This window comes from Chelonia mydas, chromosome 8 (assembly GCF_015237465.2).
Source record: "Chelonia mydas isolate rCheMyd1 chromosome 8, rCheMyd1.pri.v2, whole genome shotgun sequence".
NCBI classification, from domain to species: Eukaryota; Metazoa; Chordata; order Testudines; family Cheloniidae; genus Chelonia; species Chelonia mydas.
Genome location: NC_057854.1, coordinates 44683646 through 44698629, shown reverse-complemented (window position 1 = coordinate 44698629; position 14984 = coordinate 44683646). Strand labels below are relative to the sequence as shown.

Below are 14984 nucleotides of genomic sequence, written 5' to 3'. Positions count from 1 at the left end.
AGAAAGGTTTCAGAGTAACAGCTGTGTTAGTCTGTATTTGCAAAAAGAAAAAAGAAAAGGAGGACTTGTGGCACCTTAGAGACTAACCAATTTATTTGAGCATGAGCTTTTGTGAGCTACAGCTCACTTCATCGGATGCATACTGTGGAAATTGCAGAAGACATTATATACACAGACACCATGAAACAATACCTCCTCCCACTCCACTCTCCTGCTGGTAATAGCTTATCTAAAGTGATCATCAAGTTCGGCCATTTCCAGCACAAATCCAGGTTTTCTCACCCTTCCCCCCCGCACAGACAAACTCATTCTCTTGCTGGTAATAGCCCATCCAAAGTGACCACTGTCTTCACAATGTGTATGATAATCAAGGTGGGCCATTTCCTGCAGAAATCCAGGAGGTATTGTTTCATGGTGTTAATGGAAGAAAGGTGCCTAAATACTTTTGAGGGCCTGGGCCAAACTGACCCATGTTTCTTGTAACTGGTTAAGATGACTGTGCCTGTAACTAGTTACAAAATCATTATGATAACCACCCTATAGATGGGCCCCTGTGGTTTGTAACGAGCTTTGAGCTCCTTGTAGGAAAGGTACTGTAGAAATGCAGTGCACAGTCCTGCCTACAGAGTGTTAACAAAGCATATCTTTATTACATGAGCTTTTGCCTGACTTCTGTTTATACTGGGTCTATTCATTCTTTGCCCGGGCAATGATTACACATTCTAATGGATTGCACACTAATTGTCCTGACATGAAGACCAGTGCTACCCTGTATAAGGATAGGTCCCATTAGCAGAGTTTATGAAATATGGTGTACAGTAACCATTTATATCTGGTGTAGTCCAAATCAGGGGTGCTCAAACTTCCTAACTGAGGGGCCAACTTCCCAGGAGCCTAATTTGCAAAAAAAATTGAGCAAATTGCAGCTTCCTTACCTTTGCTATGGAAGTGATCTGTTCATCTAGACATGACCTTAGAAAAGCACACTGAAGGCAATCATTCCTCACTCTACCTCTCACAGAAAGGCACTCTGCTCCTCACAGAAGATGCTCTGCATTTTACAGGATCAGGTACTATGAGTGTGACCTCCAATTATCCAAGTGTCATTAGACCCAGAGTTAGGACGTGCCCCTGTATCAAAGTCCTCTTCCCAGTGCACATTATTAAAGCACTTACGAAAGAAGAACAGAAATTAGTGTGGCAAGAAATCATCAGACTTGGTAACACAGATGTATGTATGAAACCACTGATAAAATCAGGGGGCCAGGTCCTCTGCTAGTAGAGCTATGTTTAATCACAAAAGCTGGGGCTCTGTAGTGCACATTTCCTACACACGACAGGGGAAGGAAAGAGGTTGCCTTTGTTCCAAAGTATAAACTCACCTCTGTATTTCTTGAGTTTCTAAGATTTGCTATTTGTTCTCCTTTTCACCTGTGACATTCTTGTAACGAGTATGCACTCAAAACACAGCTATGTACCTGAAACCTTCTGTTGAGCCTAAAAGTAATTGGTGCAGAAGTCCATACATAATAGAGCTATTAGAGATTGTCAGAAGTGGTATTTTCCATGTGGAAAATTTCAATTTTTTTGGCAGAAATTCAAATACTGAAAAGTTTTGGCCAACATCTAAAATGTTTCCGGAATTCCATTTTTCAAAGGCAAATCAAAAATTTCAGACACTTCTTGCAAAAAATATTGCTGAGTCAAAAATGCAATTTGCCATCCACAGCAGTTTACATGGAAAATGTTCAACCAGTCCTAATACATACCTACATACTGCATGTCTGTCTTTTTCATAGGCATCGAGCACAGAGCTTCACAGTGGTCACTTTGAGGGCAAATATAATCTGTATTTCTGGAAGATTAATTTGTTTTTTTGTAATGCAAGTTAATGCTGAATCCAGTGTGTTTTTCCAATTTCTAAAGAAGAATTTCTCCCCACCCAACCTAATCAACCACTAACTAATCTTGAAATTCAAATCCAAGCTGAAACTTGCTCTGGAATGGCACATTTTGTTTCATATCCTGTGGATCACATTCCTCCCTGGTGAAACACCACAGGCTTCTAGAAAGAGACACCAGGGATTAATTTGGCCCTGTGTATCTGGGTTAATTTATGTCAAAGCTCTTTGTGTTTCAGACAGTAAAATGGGAAATCCATTCACAGAACCAGCCGCTGGTCATCTGACAAACCCCATACACTAAAAATGTTGAAGGTGTTAATTTTTTTAGACATCTGAGTTAATTGCTTCAATATTAAAGTCCATGTGAAAGGGATTTTGTAAGGAGTATAATGCTTAAGAAGATCAATAGAGGATTTTGGCCAGCTAATCCTGCTATAGATCAATGCCTAAGAGGTTGGAATTAGTACTCTGTTGGAGATCTTTTCCTTGCTATTAACAGTTATCCACGTGAGGATGTCTGAAGTTAATGGGAGACATAAGATGTATAATGCTGACTGGAAGAAATATCCCTGTTGAAAGTAAAAGAGGAGTGGCTCATTGCAGGAGGGGGGGTAGTCCCTGGTTACTTGCGATGCCACTGAGATTTCGTGTCCTGCCAGGGATCACTAGGAGCACTACTGATAAGGTCTGCTAATTGCTACAAGATTAGATTTGAGACACTTGGGCCTGATCCTCAGCTGCATTGCTGCTCATCTACATCATGATATGCCAGCACGGAGGGGTCTTAAAGCAACCATATCCACCTGCAGGAGGATCACCCCAGTGTAGGGAGATCCTCCAGCGGTGAGAATTTGCAAGATCCTCCCAGCAGGGGCCATGGGAAAAGGGGGCATGGTCAAAGCTTCTGTATGACCTGGTGATCTCCAGTCAAATATCAGCCCAATCCTTAGACTGCTCTAACTTCTACCAGGGAGTCAGCCCTGCATGCAGTCAGCCTAGGATCTTACTGAAGAAGTAAAAAGGCTGCAAAGGCAATCTGTCCCCCACTGATACTGCCCCATTCTGGGCACATTGCACCTTTCCCTGACAGACAGCTAGGTGCTCTGTTTCTCTGTCACCACAGCAGCACTTGCATAGCTTGCCTTGCCTGAGTGTGGGTCCCTGTGGCTCTAGGAGAGAGGCTGGACTTTAAAAACACCCATGTGGAGGAGATAGAAACAAAGGGAGGGGATCGAGACCACAATCAGGACGGGATACAGCTATGGATTATGCCAGGGCAGTCACTAGAGTGGCCAGGCTGCAGAGGGAATCTGTTTTGACATCTTGTCTGAGGGCCTGTAAATCTTGGCTATGGCCCTGTATCCATGCGTTCTCCTTTAACTTCAATGTAGTAAAATTCCTTCCCTGGTCATGGTAAAATTCACGCCTTGTCAAATGGCATAAATGAAGAAGGTTATGGAGAAACATGTAAGTATCAGATGCAACACCTGTCTCCTCCTGGAGATGCTTGTCTAGATCCTCAGCTGGGGTAAATCAGCACAGTACCCTAGATGCCAGTGGACCCACCCTGATGTACACCAGCTAGGGATCTCAGACAAAGTTGTTATTAACCAGGAGGACCCAAAGAAACATTATACCTCACTGGTTTCAGAGTAACAGCCGTGTTAGTCTGTATTCGCAAAAAGAAAAGGAGAACTTGTGGCACCTTAGAGACTAACCAATTTATTTGAGCATGAGCTTTCGTGAGCTACAGCTCACATCCGATGAAGTGAGCTGTAGCTCACGAAAGCTCATGCTCAAATAAATTGGTTAGTCTCTAAGGTGCCACAAGTTCTCCTTTTCATTATACCTCACTGTAACTGCACTCTTCAGTGCAACCTTTAATTACTGTGAACTTGTCACCAGTGCTCATTATAGGTGAACCTGGTTGCCTGACACTTTCCATTACAAGACTCCATTTTCAGGTACTTCTAACTTAGCCAAATTTTAATAGTTTGAGAGGAACTTTTCAATGCCTCGGGCTGGATTTTTTTGAGGGAACGTTTTAACCAGAATGGTTCAGTCATTTCAGATGTTCCTGTGCTCCTTAATTTGTCCCCCTGGTGCATACGCATTATGATACAGCCTTTAATTATTTGATCACATTCTGTTTTTCCACAGGACCCTGCCCCATTCAATGGACAGGCTGGATAGTGTATTGCGGATGAAGCAGGGTTGTGCAGTGAAGGAGTCTGTTGTCTGCCTCGTTTGTGGCAGGATTTGGAAGCCCCCAACCCCTGCCGCTTGAGGGTGTTTTACTAGGCAGCTTTCCCTAAGGCAGTGTTTTCCAAATTTCGGATGCCGTTTGTTCAGGGAAAGCCCCTGGCGGGCCCGGCCAGTTTGTTTACCTGCCGCATCCGCAGGTTCAGCCGATCGCGGCTCCCACTGGCCGCGGTTCGTTGTGCCCGGCCACTAGGGGCTGTGGGAAGCAGCGGCCAGTACGTCCCTCGGCCCTCGCCACTTCCAGCAGCCCCCATTGGCTGGGCACTGCGAACCGCGGCCATACAGCCCGACGTGTGGTGAAGGCTGACCTTTCTTTGGCGGATTCATCTAGCGGTACCTGCCAGTACCCCTTGGGTAAGTCCAAGGTAGAGATGAACTGGGCCCGTCCCAGTTTCTCTAATAGTTCATCTGTGTGTGGACCTGCGGATGCGGCAGGTAAACAACCCAGCCGGGCCCGCCAGGGACTTTCTCTGCACAAGTGGCGTCCCAAGTTTGGGAAACACTGCCTTAAAGGGTAGCACAGTGCCTGGGATACAGGAGACCTGGGTTCTAGTTAGGGTTGCCAGGTGTCCGGTTTTCGACCGGAACGCCCAGTCGAAAAGGTACCCTGGCGGTTCTGGTCAGCATCACCGACCGGGCCATTAAAAGTCTGCTTGGCGGCGCAGTGCGGGCCTGGGGTAAGACTGGCTCCCTACCTGCCCTGGCTCCGCATGGCTTCCGGAAGCGTCTCCAGGTCCCTGCAGCCCCTCGGCGCATGGGCAGCCAGCGATGCTCCGCATACTGCCCCCATCCTGAGTGCCGGCTCCGTAGCTCCCACTGGCTAGGAACTGCAACCAATGGGAGCTGCGGGGGCGGCGCCTGCAGGCACGAGAGCAGCATGCAGAGCCTCTCTGGCCGCCCCTGGGCCTAGGGGCCATAGCGACCTGACAGCCACTTCCTAGGAGCTCCTGCAAGTGCTGCTAGGACCCCGCACCCTGAACCCCCTCCCACATCCCAACCTTCTGCCCCAGCCTGGAGTCCCCTCCCACATCCAAACTCCCTCCCGGAGCCTGGAACCCCCCACGCCTCAATCCCCTTCCCCAACCCTGAGCCCCCTCCTGCACGCCAAATACCTCATCCCTGACCCCAGCCCTGAGCCCCCCGCCACAACTGAAGCCCTCACCCCCGACCCGCACCCCTGCCCCCGCCCGGTGAAAGTGAGTGAGGATGGGGGAAGAGTGAACAAGGGGGGAGGGGGATGGAGCAAACAAGGAGCAGGGTCTCGGATAAGGGGTGGAGACAAGGTTGTTCAGTTTTGTGCAATTAGAAAGTTGGCAACCCTAGTTCTAGTCCCAGCTCTGCCACTGGTCTGTTGGGTGCCTTGCTTCCCCACTCTGTGCCTCAGTTTCCCCATCTGTAAAATTGGGTTAAACAGAGCATGGGCTGGGTTGGGTAAAACGTCCCTCAGACCTTGGAAGGGAGGGATAGCTCAGTGGTTTGAGCATTGGCCTGGTAAACTGAGGGTTGTGAGTTCAATCCTTGAGGGGGCCACTTAGGGATCTACGGCAAAAATTGGGGATTGGTCCTGCTTTGAGCAGGGGGTTGGACTAGATGACCTCCTGAGGTCCCTTCCAACCCTGACAGTCTATGATTCTAAGACCTATGACGAAAACAGCATCAAGGCCCTGGAAAACTACAACCCCCAGCCTCCTCAGAGAGCCTTGGCCAATGGCTGCCAGCCTTAGGGCTGCAGCGATGCATGCTGGGATCCAGCCGAGAGCTACGGTGTCCCGCGGACTTGCTCACCCAACCTATTCTTGGGCCACAAAACCTCTCACTTTCCCTCCCCGCCCATTCTCCATAAGCCGCCCCTTTAGTTTGCCCCGGCTCAGGAACTTTCATCTTCGGGGACCTCAGCTCCCACCAATCAGGGCTCAGCTCTCTCGGGGCGGCGCCCACAGAAAGCCTGAATATAGCTAGGTCAATACTGACAGGTTTCAGTGCTGGCCGTGTTAGTCTGCTACCAGTCGCCCGGAAACGTTTATCATTATGTTGTAACTCATTTCGCTTATCTGTATATTTTTGTTGTTACTTCTATTATTAATTCTTCTAAAGACGCTTAAATCGGTCCTGGCTTTGGGGAGGGCACCCCTGGTTCGCCGCTCTCTGAGAGGGCACGATGCCGAGAGAAGACTACAACTCCCAGGGTGCGAGGGTCTTTTGAAGAGGCCCTTCCGTTTTGTAGTCCAATCACAGTGGGAGTTCTGACTGCGGGCTGGGGATGGTATCAGTCAGTGGTCCCTCTGAGCCAATCACTGTGAGGGGTGGGAGGAAGCCATCGAATGTGCAGGCCCAATTGTGTTCTGGCGACGAGTGGAGGCGTGGTTTATGTGAGGGGAGGTGACGTGACGCGTCTTCTTCCAGCTCAGCGCGTGAAGGGGGGACTTGGGGGGAGGGTAACGGCTTCGCTGGGTCCGCTCGCGCTGCGCTGACCTGGAGATCGCCCTGAGACGGGGGCAGCGGCGCGAGGCGGCTGGAAGTGTCTGAACCCCCAGCGAGGCTCCGGCTCCAGCCCCGCCGCTCTGGTCCCCCTCGGCAGCAGGCGGGAGGATGCGCCGCCGCCTCCTTGCCGCGGGAGGCAGAAGGGGGAGACGATGAGGAAGCCGCCCCGCCGGCTCCTGGCCCTGGCTTCCTGCCTCTTCTTCTGCTCCCTTCTCTGGTGAGTGGGTCTCTGAGCCCGGGGCAGGGGGCTGGGCCGGGGGGAGTCCTGCCCCGGGCTGGGAGGGGCGGTGGTCTCACCGACCCCTCTTCATGCCGGACTCCGTGGCCACTCCGAGCACTCCCCCAACCCGAGCCCTTCCCAAATGGAGCATGGGGGTCGCATCTGTTGTGTATGGCGGGCTCCCCCACTCCAATGAGGCCCTGGCTGTGGGGCACGTTCTCCCTCACCTGTGCTGTGTATGGCGGGCTCCCCCACTCCAATGGATCCCTATGGCACTGGGTGTGAGGGGTGCCTTCCATCACCCATGCTGTGTATTGCAGGCTTTGCCACTCCCATGGGGCCCTATAGCCCTGTATATGGGGGTTGTCTTTCCCCACCTGTGCTGTGTGCTGGGCTTTCCCTGCTTCTCCCTGGTCTTATAGCCCTGGGAATTAGGGGTGTCTTCCCTTGTGCTGTTTGATGGGATTCTCCACTTCTGTGGGACCCTGTAGCCCTGGGTGTTGGAGGGTTTGGGTGGTCTCCCCCCCCCCCCCCGCCCTGTGCTGTGAGTGGTGGGTTCTCCTGCTCCCAGTCACGCAAGTTTCCAGAGGAGATTTCCTTCCAGTTAGTATCTCCTTCCTGTGGCTTAGATATCTCTTCCCACAAAGATCCTGTGCTGCCCCCATAACCTCCAGTGACAGGTGTGTTGACTTCCTTTCTGGGGGACACTGCGTCTAAATTGCTGTACCAGCAAGCAAATCCCAATAATCAACTCCCATGTATGCTGCATTCACGGTGGCAGGAGAAGCAATGTTAGTGTAGTTTGGAAAGTGCTATGGGGCCTTTTAGGATGGAAGACCTTGTCTAATCACAGAATGGGATTGTCTCTCTGTTGCAGCCAGGGCTGAGCTTAATGGTTTACAAAGTGATTTAAGATCCTTGGTTGGGAAATATCTCTTCTACTCCCACCCATTGTGTGCTTGAGGTGATCGGGACCATCACCCCTAGTGAAGTAGTTGACGGTTGGGGTGTTTTTAAACTCTGTGGAATCCTGGGGATGACTTACAGCAATGTTTCTCAACTTTTTTTGATACCAGGGACCGGCTTGCTGCCTTCCTAAACTGTCAGAAAAATCTCAGAGACCAGCACCGGTCCATGGGCCGGTTGTTGAGAAACACTGACTTACTGTATTAACTTTCATTTAGCTATCTCACTTTTCACTTTGGCTGAATATCATTGTGGTGACCATGTCCTTTGACAGGGCTAACATATTTTCTTCATAGCCTGTTTGTAAAGAGTTTTGTGATCCTATGGCACCACCGTCCTTTCAGGCACGTAATCTTAGTGTCTTCTTCAACTCTGCTGCCTCTCTAGACCGCACATTTAGGCCATTTCAAATTCTTCCAGTTTCTTTCTCTAATATTTTTGAAATGCAGCTTTTCGTCTAAATTCATATTACTAGAACTGTCATCGAGGTCTGTATCTTCCATCCAGGCTACTGCAGCCTTTTCCCCTCTGGTTTTCCTGACCCCCATTTCCCACTGTGTGCCCCCTTACTCTTCAGATACATTGCAGCTAAAATAACCCTGTTTTGTTTTCTGATCATGTCACCCCCTTCATCACATCAAATGTTTTCTTGTCTTTAAATTTTAAAATTATGCACAACATAGCCTGTCAGGCCAGGATGTGAGACACAGATCTGAAGACCAGTTTGCTTTCAATTATGCCAGCCTCTATTTTTTCCCACAAACACCTTTGTGCTTGCTTCTTTACACATGGAATGCACTCCCTGAACTAGTCTGTAAAGCTTCTTCTGTTTCCTTCCAAGTCCTTGAGGTCTACTTCTGCTGTAGTGCCTAAGATAAGGTGCCAACCAATAATGACTAGACAACTGACTCAAAGGGACTTTAAAATTTATTTTTAAAAGCTGTGTATATATATGTGGCCTGTTAATGTGATCTTGCTATTTCCCTTGGCCTCGTTCTTCTGTTAGTCCAACAGTGGCATCTTTTTCTAAATTATTATAAGCTTTTGAGGCAGGGACTGTCCTTCTGCTGTTTTTAAATGCTATTGCTATGTAGAAGATAAAATAATCTTGAAGCTGCAAACAGAAGTAAATAGAAAGCAATAATACATCTAGAGAGAGAATGGTGTAGACTTCACAGAAACCTGTGGAGAGGGAAGTTGGTAAATGCACACTCCATGTGGAGTTTTATTGAATGTTAATGGAAAGTGAGAAAATTTGGGGAGGGGATATTTCCGTGTCTTCCTCTCCAATTTCATAAATAATCACTGGACTGACTTAGTTGCTTGCTTGTCACATTTCACGTATGACTGCCAGAGGAGTGTCACTCTGTAGCCTCCTCAGATTGGTGCCCCCAAAACACCCAAGAGGCACATGTTAGAAGTTCTTAAAGAAGTTGCAAACTTATGTTGAAGTAAGAGAATTTTTCTCTGTATATATTTTTGCTGCCAGTTAATTTTGTAGACAGTTACTGTCAGTATGAGCTCTTGAAAGTTATTGCCAGTGGATCATTGCTTTTCTCTTCCTCTGAAATCTATTTAATTTTGGTTACTTTTTTGAAGGATAACTGGTGATGCGGGATTCTCTTTTAAAAACAAATTACTACTTAAACCACTGAACTTGACTTTTTGAAAAATCTTAGAATAAAAAATCAATATAGCATTTTTGTACTAAAGCTGTAAGGGGATCCTCCACTTGAACAAACTACAAACATTTAGAGAATTAAGAGGGCAAGAATTAAAGGAACACCCTCAACATTGTTGTAAGAGAGTTGTGCACAGAGTACTTCATTCTGTAACATTGTAAATATTTTGCTGCTTGTGAAAACAAACATTTTTAAGTATCTGTAAATGGACAGTGCACTATGATTAATAGCTGAGGGTCCAATCCTACAGTTAACTCCATATGGGTGGACTCATGGGTAGCTCCTTGAATTGCATTTCCCCGGGGCATGGGAGTCAGCCTGTGCAGTCAATTGCATGATTGGGGCTCAAGGTTTGTAACTCTATCAGAAAGCATTGAGGCAAACTGTACTAATAGCTTAAAGCAGGGATCGGCAACCCTTGGCCTGTGCCGCTTCCTGCAGCCCCCATTGGCCTGGAATGGCAAATCGTGGCCAGTGGGAGCTGCGATCAGCCGAACCTGCGCACGCTGCAGGTAAACAAACCGCCCTGGTCGGCCAGCAGATTTCCCTGACAGGCCGCGTGCAAAAGGTTGCTGATCCCTGGCTTAAAGCATTTCTAGCACAAATCTCTCAGCTCATCCCTTTTTTAAGGTTGTGTGTGTGTGTGTGGGGGGGATTCAGTAAGAATCTAGCAAATAGTTCAAGTTGTTGGAAGAAGAGAATTGTTATAACCCATGTTTAAACAGTCAGTTGCCATTAGCTTTTCATACACAGATTTAACCTATTGAGCAAAACTGTATTGGGATGTTTTAATTGTTTCCACAAGGGTTTTTGATCCATTAACCAAATAAGATACTTAATAAAAGTAGAATAATTTCTTCTTTCTTTCTTGCGTACGTGCATTAATCTCCTCAGTGTCGTGTTTGGGGCTGATAACAAATTAAGTGTTCCAAAGCTGAAATTCATTAATAATGGAACAGGTTGTCCTCTTAAGTTCCCTGCATTTTAAGAATACAGCTAGCTTCTTTTATTAGTAACTGTTATATAGAAGGCACAGCAACTTTTATCTATTCCATGGTAGAGTAAGAAAAGTTAGGATCTCTTCTTCTTGGTTATAAGAGTGCCAAATTCTGCAGATTACTGAAAAGAAATGTGCTGTTTCTGTATCATAAGGTAACTGTTAAATTTCACTCAATTTTAGTTTGAGAGAAACTTGCTCTGAGATTTTTTTTGTTACCTTTTGTTATCTCTAAAGCATTCAAGGATGGACACATTCTTCTGTCAGGCAAGGTTCTACTGTCGTTTCTGTCAACTTCAGCGGTAAAATTGCAGACTCTTTACTATCCCAACTTGCTCCAACACTCTTCTTGGTGTCTCTTTTTTTTTAAATAGTCTAGATCAGTGGTTCTCAACCTAATTACCATTGTGGGCCGCATTCAATAGTACTTGTATTGCCCTGTGGATGTGACATGGGCCACAGCCCTGTGCTGATTAGGCTGCAGGTTGAGAACTGCTGGTCTAGATGTGGTAAGGAAATAAGATTGGGTACAACTCTCATTCTTTTAAAATACTTCTCTAAAGTGAACTTTGTGTTAGTAGAAGGTGCTGGTGGGCAACAATAGAGATTAAAATACTCTCTACAGAATGGCAGCACAACTTTCAGTTGTGGTATGGACACTTGATGATGGGTAAGAAATCCAAGAATACTAACTCTCATTTCCTACTAGCCACCAAATAATCCTCTAATATTTAAGGGACACCTGCTTAGACTTCAGTAAAATATGACTAAATTTCAAGTGTCTGCACACATGCCAGTGAGTTCTTATGACAAATGTTGTGGCTCTACAATCACATTTCCTCGTTATTAAAGTTTTTTTATGAAAAACCTCCACTAACACGGCATGGCTGTTTCTACAGGGGAAAGTAACAATGAAACAGACTACAACAAATGATCAGATATACAAAGGAAACTAGGAAAGATCTTCTTCTTTTATTTCTGTTACCATGGTTATAATACTTTTAGCCCCTGTAGATATGGCTTGCATCCATTCAGACTCTTAGTCTCACTCTTTTTAATTGGACTTCCTTAGTTCTCCTAGGTCAGCTAGATAATTCCTGAGTTTGAACCAAAATAAATTTTACTTAAAAGTGTTTTTACCTGTTCCAGCTGTGGATTCTAAGAAACCTAAAAGAATCTAGAAAAATCTCAACTTTGGTATTCCCATATTTCTTGTAACTTGGCCATTTGGGGTACTCATTATGCACTTAACTTTACATTTGTGATCCTCCTATAAACATGTATATTTATAGGGATAGTTTCTCTTTTAAAGATTACAGCAATCTTCTGTATTAAGTCAAAAAGAAAAGGAGTACTTGTTGCACCTTAGAGACTAACCAATTTATTTGAGCATAAGCTTTCGTGAGCTACAGCTCACTTCATCAGATGCATACTGTGGAAAGTGTAGAAGATTTTTTTTATACACACAAAGCATGAAAAAATGGGTGTTTACCACTACAAAAGGTTTTCTCTCCCCCCACCCCACTCTCCTGCTGGTAATAGCTTATCTAAAGTGATCACTCTCCTTACAATGTGTATGATAATCAAGGTGAGTCATTTCCAGCACAAATCCAGGGTTTAACAAGAACGTCGGGGGGGGGGGGAGGAAAAAACAAGGGGAAATAGGTTACCTTGCATAATGACTTAGCCACTCCCAGTCTCTATTCAAGCCTAAGTTAATTGTATCCAATTTGCAAATGAATTCCAATTCAACAGTCTCTCGCTGGAGTCTGGTTTTGAAGTTTTTTTTTGTTGTAATATCACAACTTTCATGTCTCCAATCGTGTGACCAGAGAGATTGAAGTGTTCTCCGACTGGTTTATGAATGTTATAATTCTTGACATCTGATTTATGTCCATTTATTCTTTTACGTAGAGACTGTCCAGTTTGACCAATGTACATGGCAGAGGGGCATTGCTGGCACATGATGGCATATATCACATTGGTGGATGTGCAGGTGAACGAGCCTCTGATAGTGTGGTTGATGTGATTAGGCCCTGTGATGGTGTCCCCTGAATAGATATGTGGGCACAGTTGGCAACGGGCTTTGTTGCAAGGATAGGTTCCTGGGTTAGTGGTTCTGTTGTGTGGAGTGTGGTTGCTGGTGAGTATTTGCTTCAGATTGGGGGGCTGTCTGTAGGCAAAGACTGGCCTGTCTTCCAAGATTTGTGAGAGTGTTGGGTCATCCTTCAGGATAGGTTGTAGATCCTTAATAATGCGTTGGGGGCTGAAGGTGACGGCTAGTGGCGTTCTGTTATTTTCTGTGTTAGGCCTGTCCTGTAGTAGGTGACTTCTGGGAACTCTTCTGGCTCTATCAATCTGTTTCTTCACTTCCGCAGGTGGGTATTTTAGTTGTAAGAATGCTTGATAGAGATCTTGTAGGTGTTTGTCTCTGTCTGAGGGGTGGGAGCAAATGTGGTTGTATCGCAGAGCTTGGCTGTAGACGATGGATCCTGTGGTGTGGTCAGGGTGAAAGCTGGAGGCATGTAGGTAGGAATAGCGGTCAGTAGGTTTCCAGTATAGGGTGGTGTTTATGTGACCATCGTTTATTAGCACTGTAGTGTCCAGGAAGTGGATCTCTTGTGTGGCCTGGACCAGGCTGAGGTTGATGGTGGGATGGAAATTGTTGAAATCATGGTGGAATTCCTCAAGGGCTTCTTTTCCATGGATCCAGATGATGAAGATGTCATCAATATAGCGCAAGTAGAGTAGGGGCGTTAGGGGAGGAGAGCTGAGGAAGCATTGTTCTAAGTCAGCCATAAAAATGTTGGCATACTGTGGGGCCATGCGGGTACCCATAGCCGTGCCGCTGATTTGAAGGTACACATTGTCCCCAAATGTAAAATAGTTATGGGTAAGGACAAAGTCACAAAGTTCAGCCACCAGGTTAGCCGTGACATTATCGGAGATAGTGTTCTTGATGGCTTGTAGTCCATCTTTGTGTGGAATGTTGGTGTAGAGGGCTAAAAGAAACTACAGCATTTGCTCAAGAAACTCCCTGAAAAAGCACAAGATCAAATCCACACAGACACACCCCTGGAACCCTGAGCTGGGATATTCTATCTACTACCCAAGATCCATAAACCTGGAAATCCTGGGTGCCCCATCATCTCAGGCATTGGCACCCTGACAGCAGGATTGTCTGGCTATGTAGACTCCCTCCTCAGGCCCTACACTACCAGCACTCCCAGCTACCTTCGAGACACCACTGACTTCCTGAGGAAACTACAATCCATCGGTGATCTTCCTGATAACACCATCCTGGCCACTGTGGATGTAGAAGCCCTCTACACCAATACTCTACTCTACTATTCCTTGAGGAATTCCACCATGATTTCAACAATTTCCATCCCACCATCAACCTCAGCCTGGTCCAGGCCACACAAGAGATCCACTTCCTGGACACTACAGTGCTAATAAACGATGGTCACATAAACACCACCCTATACTGGAAACCTACTGACCGCTATTCCTACCTACATGCCTCCAGCTTTCACCCTGACCACACCACAGGATCCATCGTCTACAGCCAAGCTCTGCGATACAACCACATTTGCTCCCACCCCTCAGACAGAGACAAACACCTACAAGATCTCTATCAAGCATTCTTACAACTACAATACCCACCTGCGGAAGTGAAGAAACAGATTGATAGAGCCAGAAGAGTTCCCAGAAGTCACCTACTACGGGATAGGCCTAACACAGAAAATAACAGAACGCCACTAGCCGTCACCTTCAGCCCCCAACGCATTATTAAGGATCTACAACCTATCCTGAAGGATGACCCAACACTCTCACAAATCTTGGAAGACAGGCCAGTCTTTGCCTACAGACAGCCCCCCAATCTGAAGCAAATACTCACCAGCAACCACACTCCACACAACAGAACCGCTAACCCAGGAACCTATCCTTGCAACAAAGCCCGTTGCCAACTGTGCCCACATATCTATTCAGGGGACACCATCACAGGGCCTAATCACATCAGCCACACTATCAGAGGCTCGTTCACCTGCACATCCACCAGTGTGATATATGCCATCATGTGCCAGCAATGCCCCTCTGCCATGTACATTGGTCAAACTGGACAGTCTCTACGTAAAAGAATAAATGGACATAAATCAGATGTCAAGAATTATAACATTCATAAACCAGTCGGAGAACACTTCAATCTCTCTGGTCACGCGATTAGAGACATGAAAGTTGCGATATTACAACAAAAAAACTTCAAATCCAGACTCCAGCGAGAGACTGTTGAATTGGAATTCATTTGCAAATTGGATACAATTAACTTAGGCTTGAATAGAGACTGGGAGTGGCTAAGTCATTATGCAAGGTAACCTATTTCCCCTTGTTTTTTCCTAACCCCCCCCCCCCCCCCCCCCGACGTTCTTGTTAAACCCTGGTTTTGTGCTGGAAATGGCCCACCTTGATTA

General features: G+C 46.4%; 1 protein-coding gene across 5 annotated transcripts in view; it reads left to right on the top strand.

The window, feature by feature from the left end:
• Positions 1-6412: 6412 nt before the first annotated feature.
• The window catches only part of SUCO (SUN domain containing ossification factor), a 79134-nt gene continuing 70562 nt past the window's right edge, over positions 6413-14984 (top strand). For 3 of the 5 annotated variants that reach the window (XM_043552740.1, XM_037906512.2, XM_037906514.2), the window contains exon 1: positions 6532-6864. In XM_043552740.1, the coding sequence (XP_043408675.1) occupies positions 6800-6864 (65 nt within the window). In that variant the 5' untranslated portion in view covers positions 6532-6799. Of the gene's footprint in view, positions 6865-14984 lie in introns of all 5 variants that reach the window. The other 2 variants (XM_043552741.1, XM_037906511.2) reach the window with 2 other exon arrangements.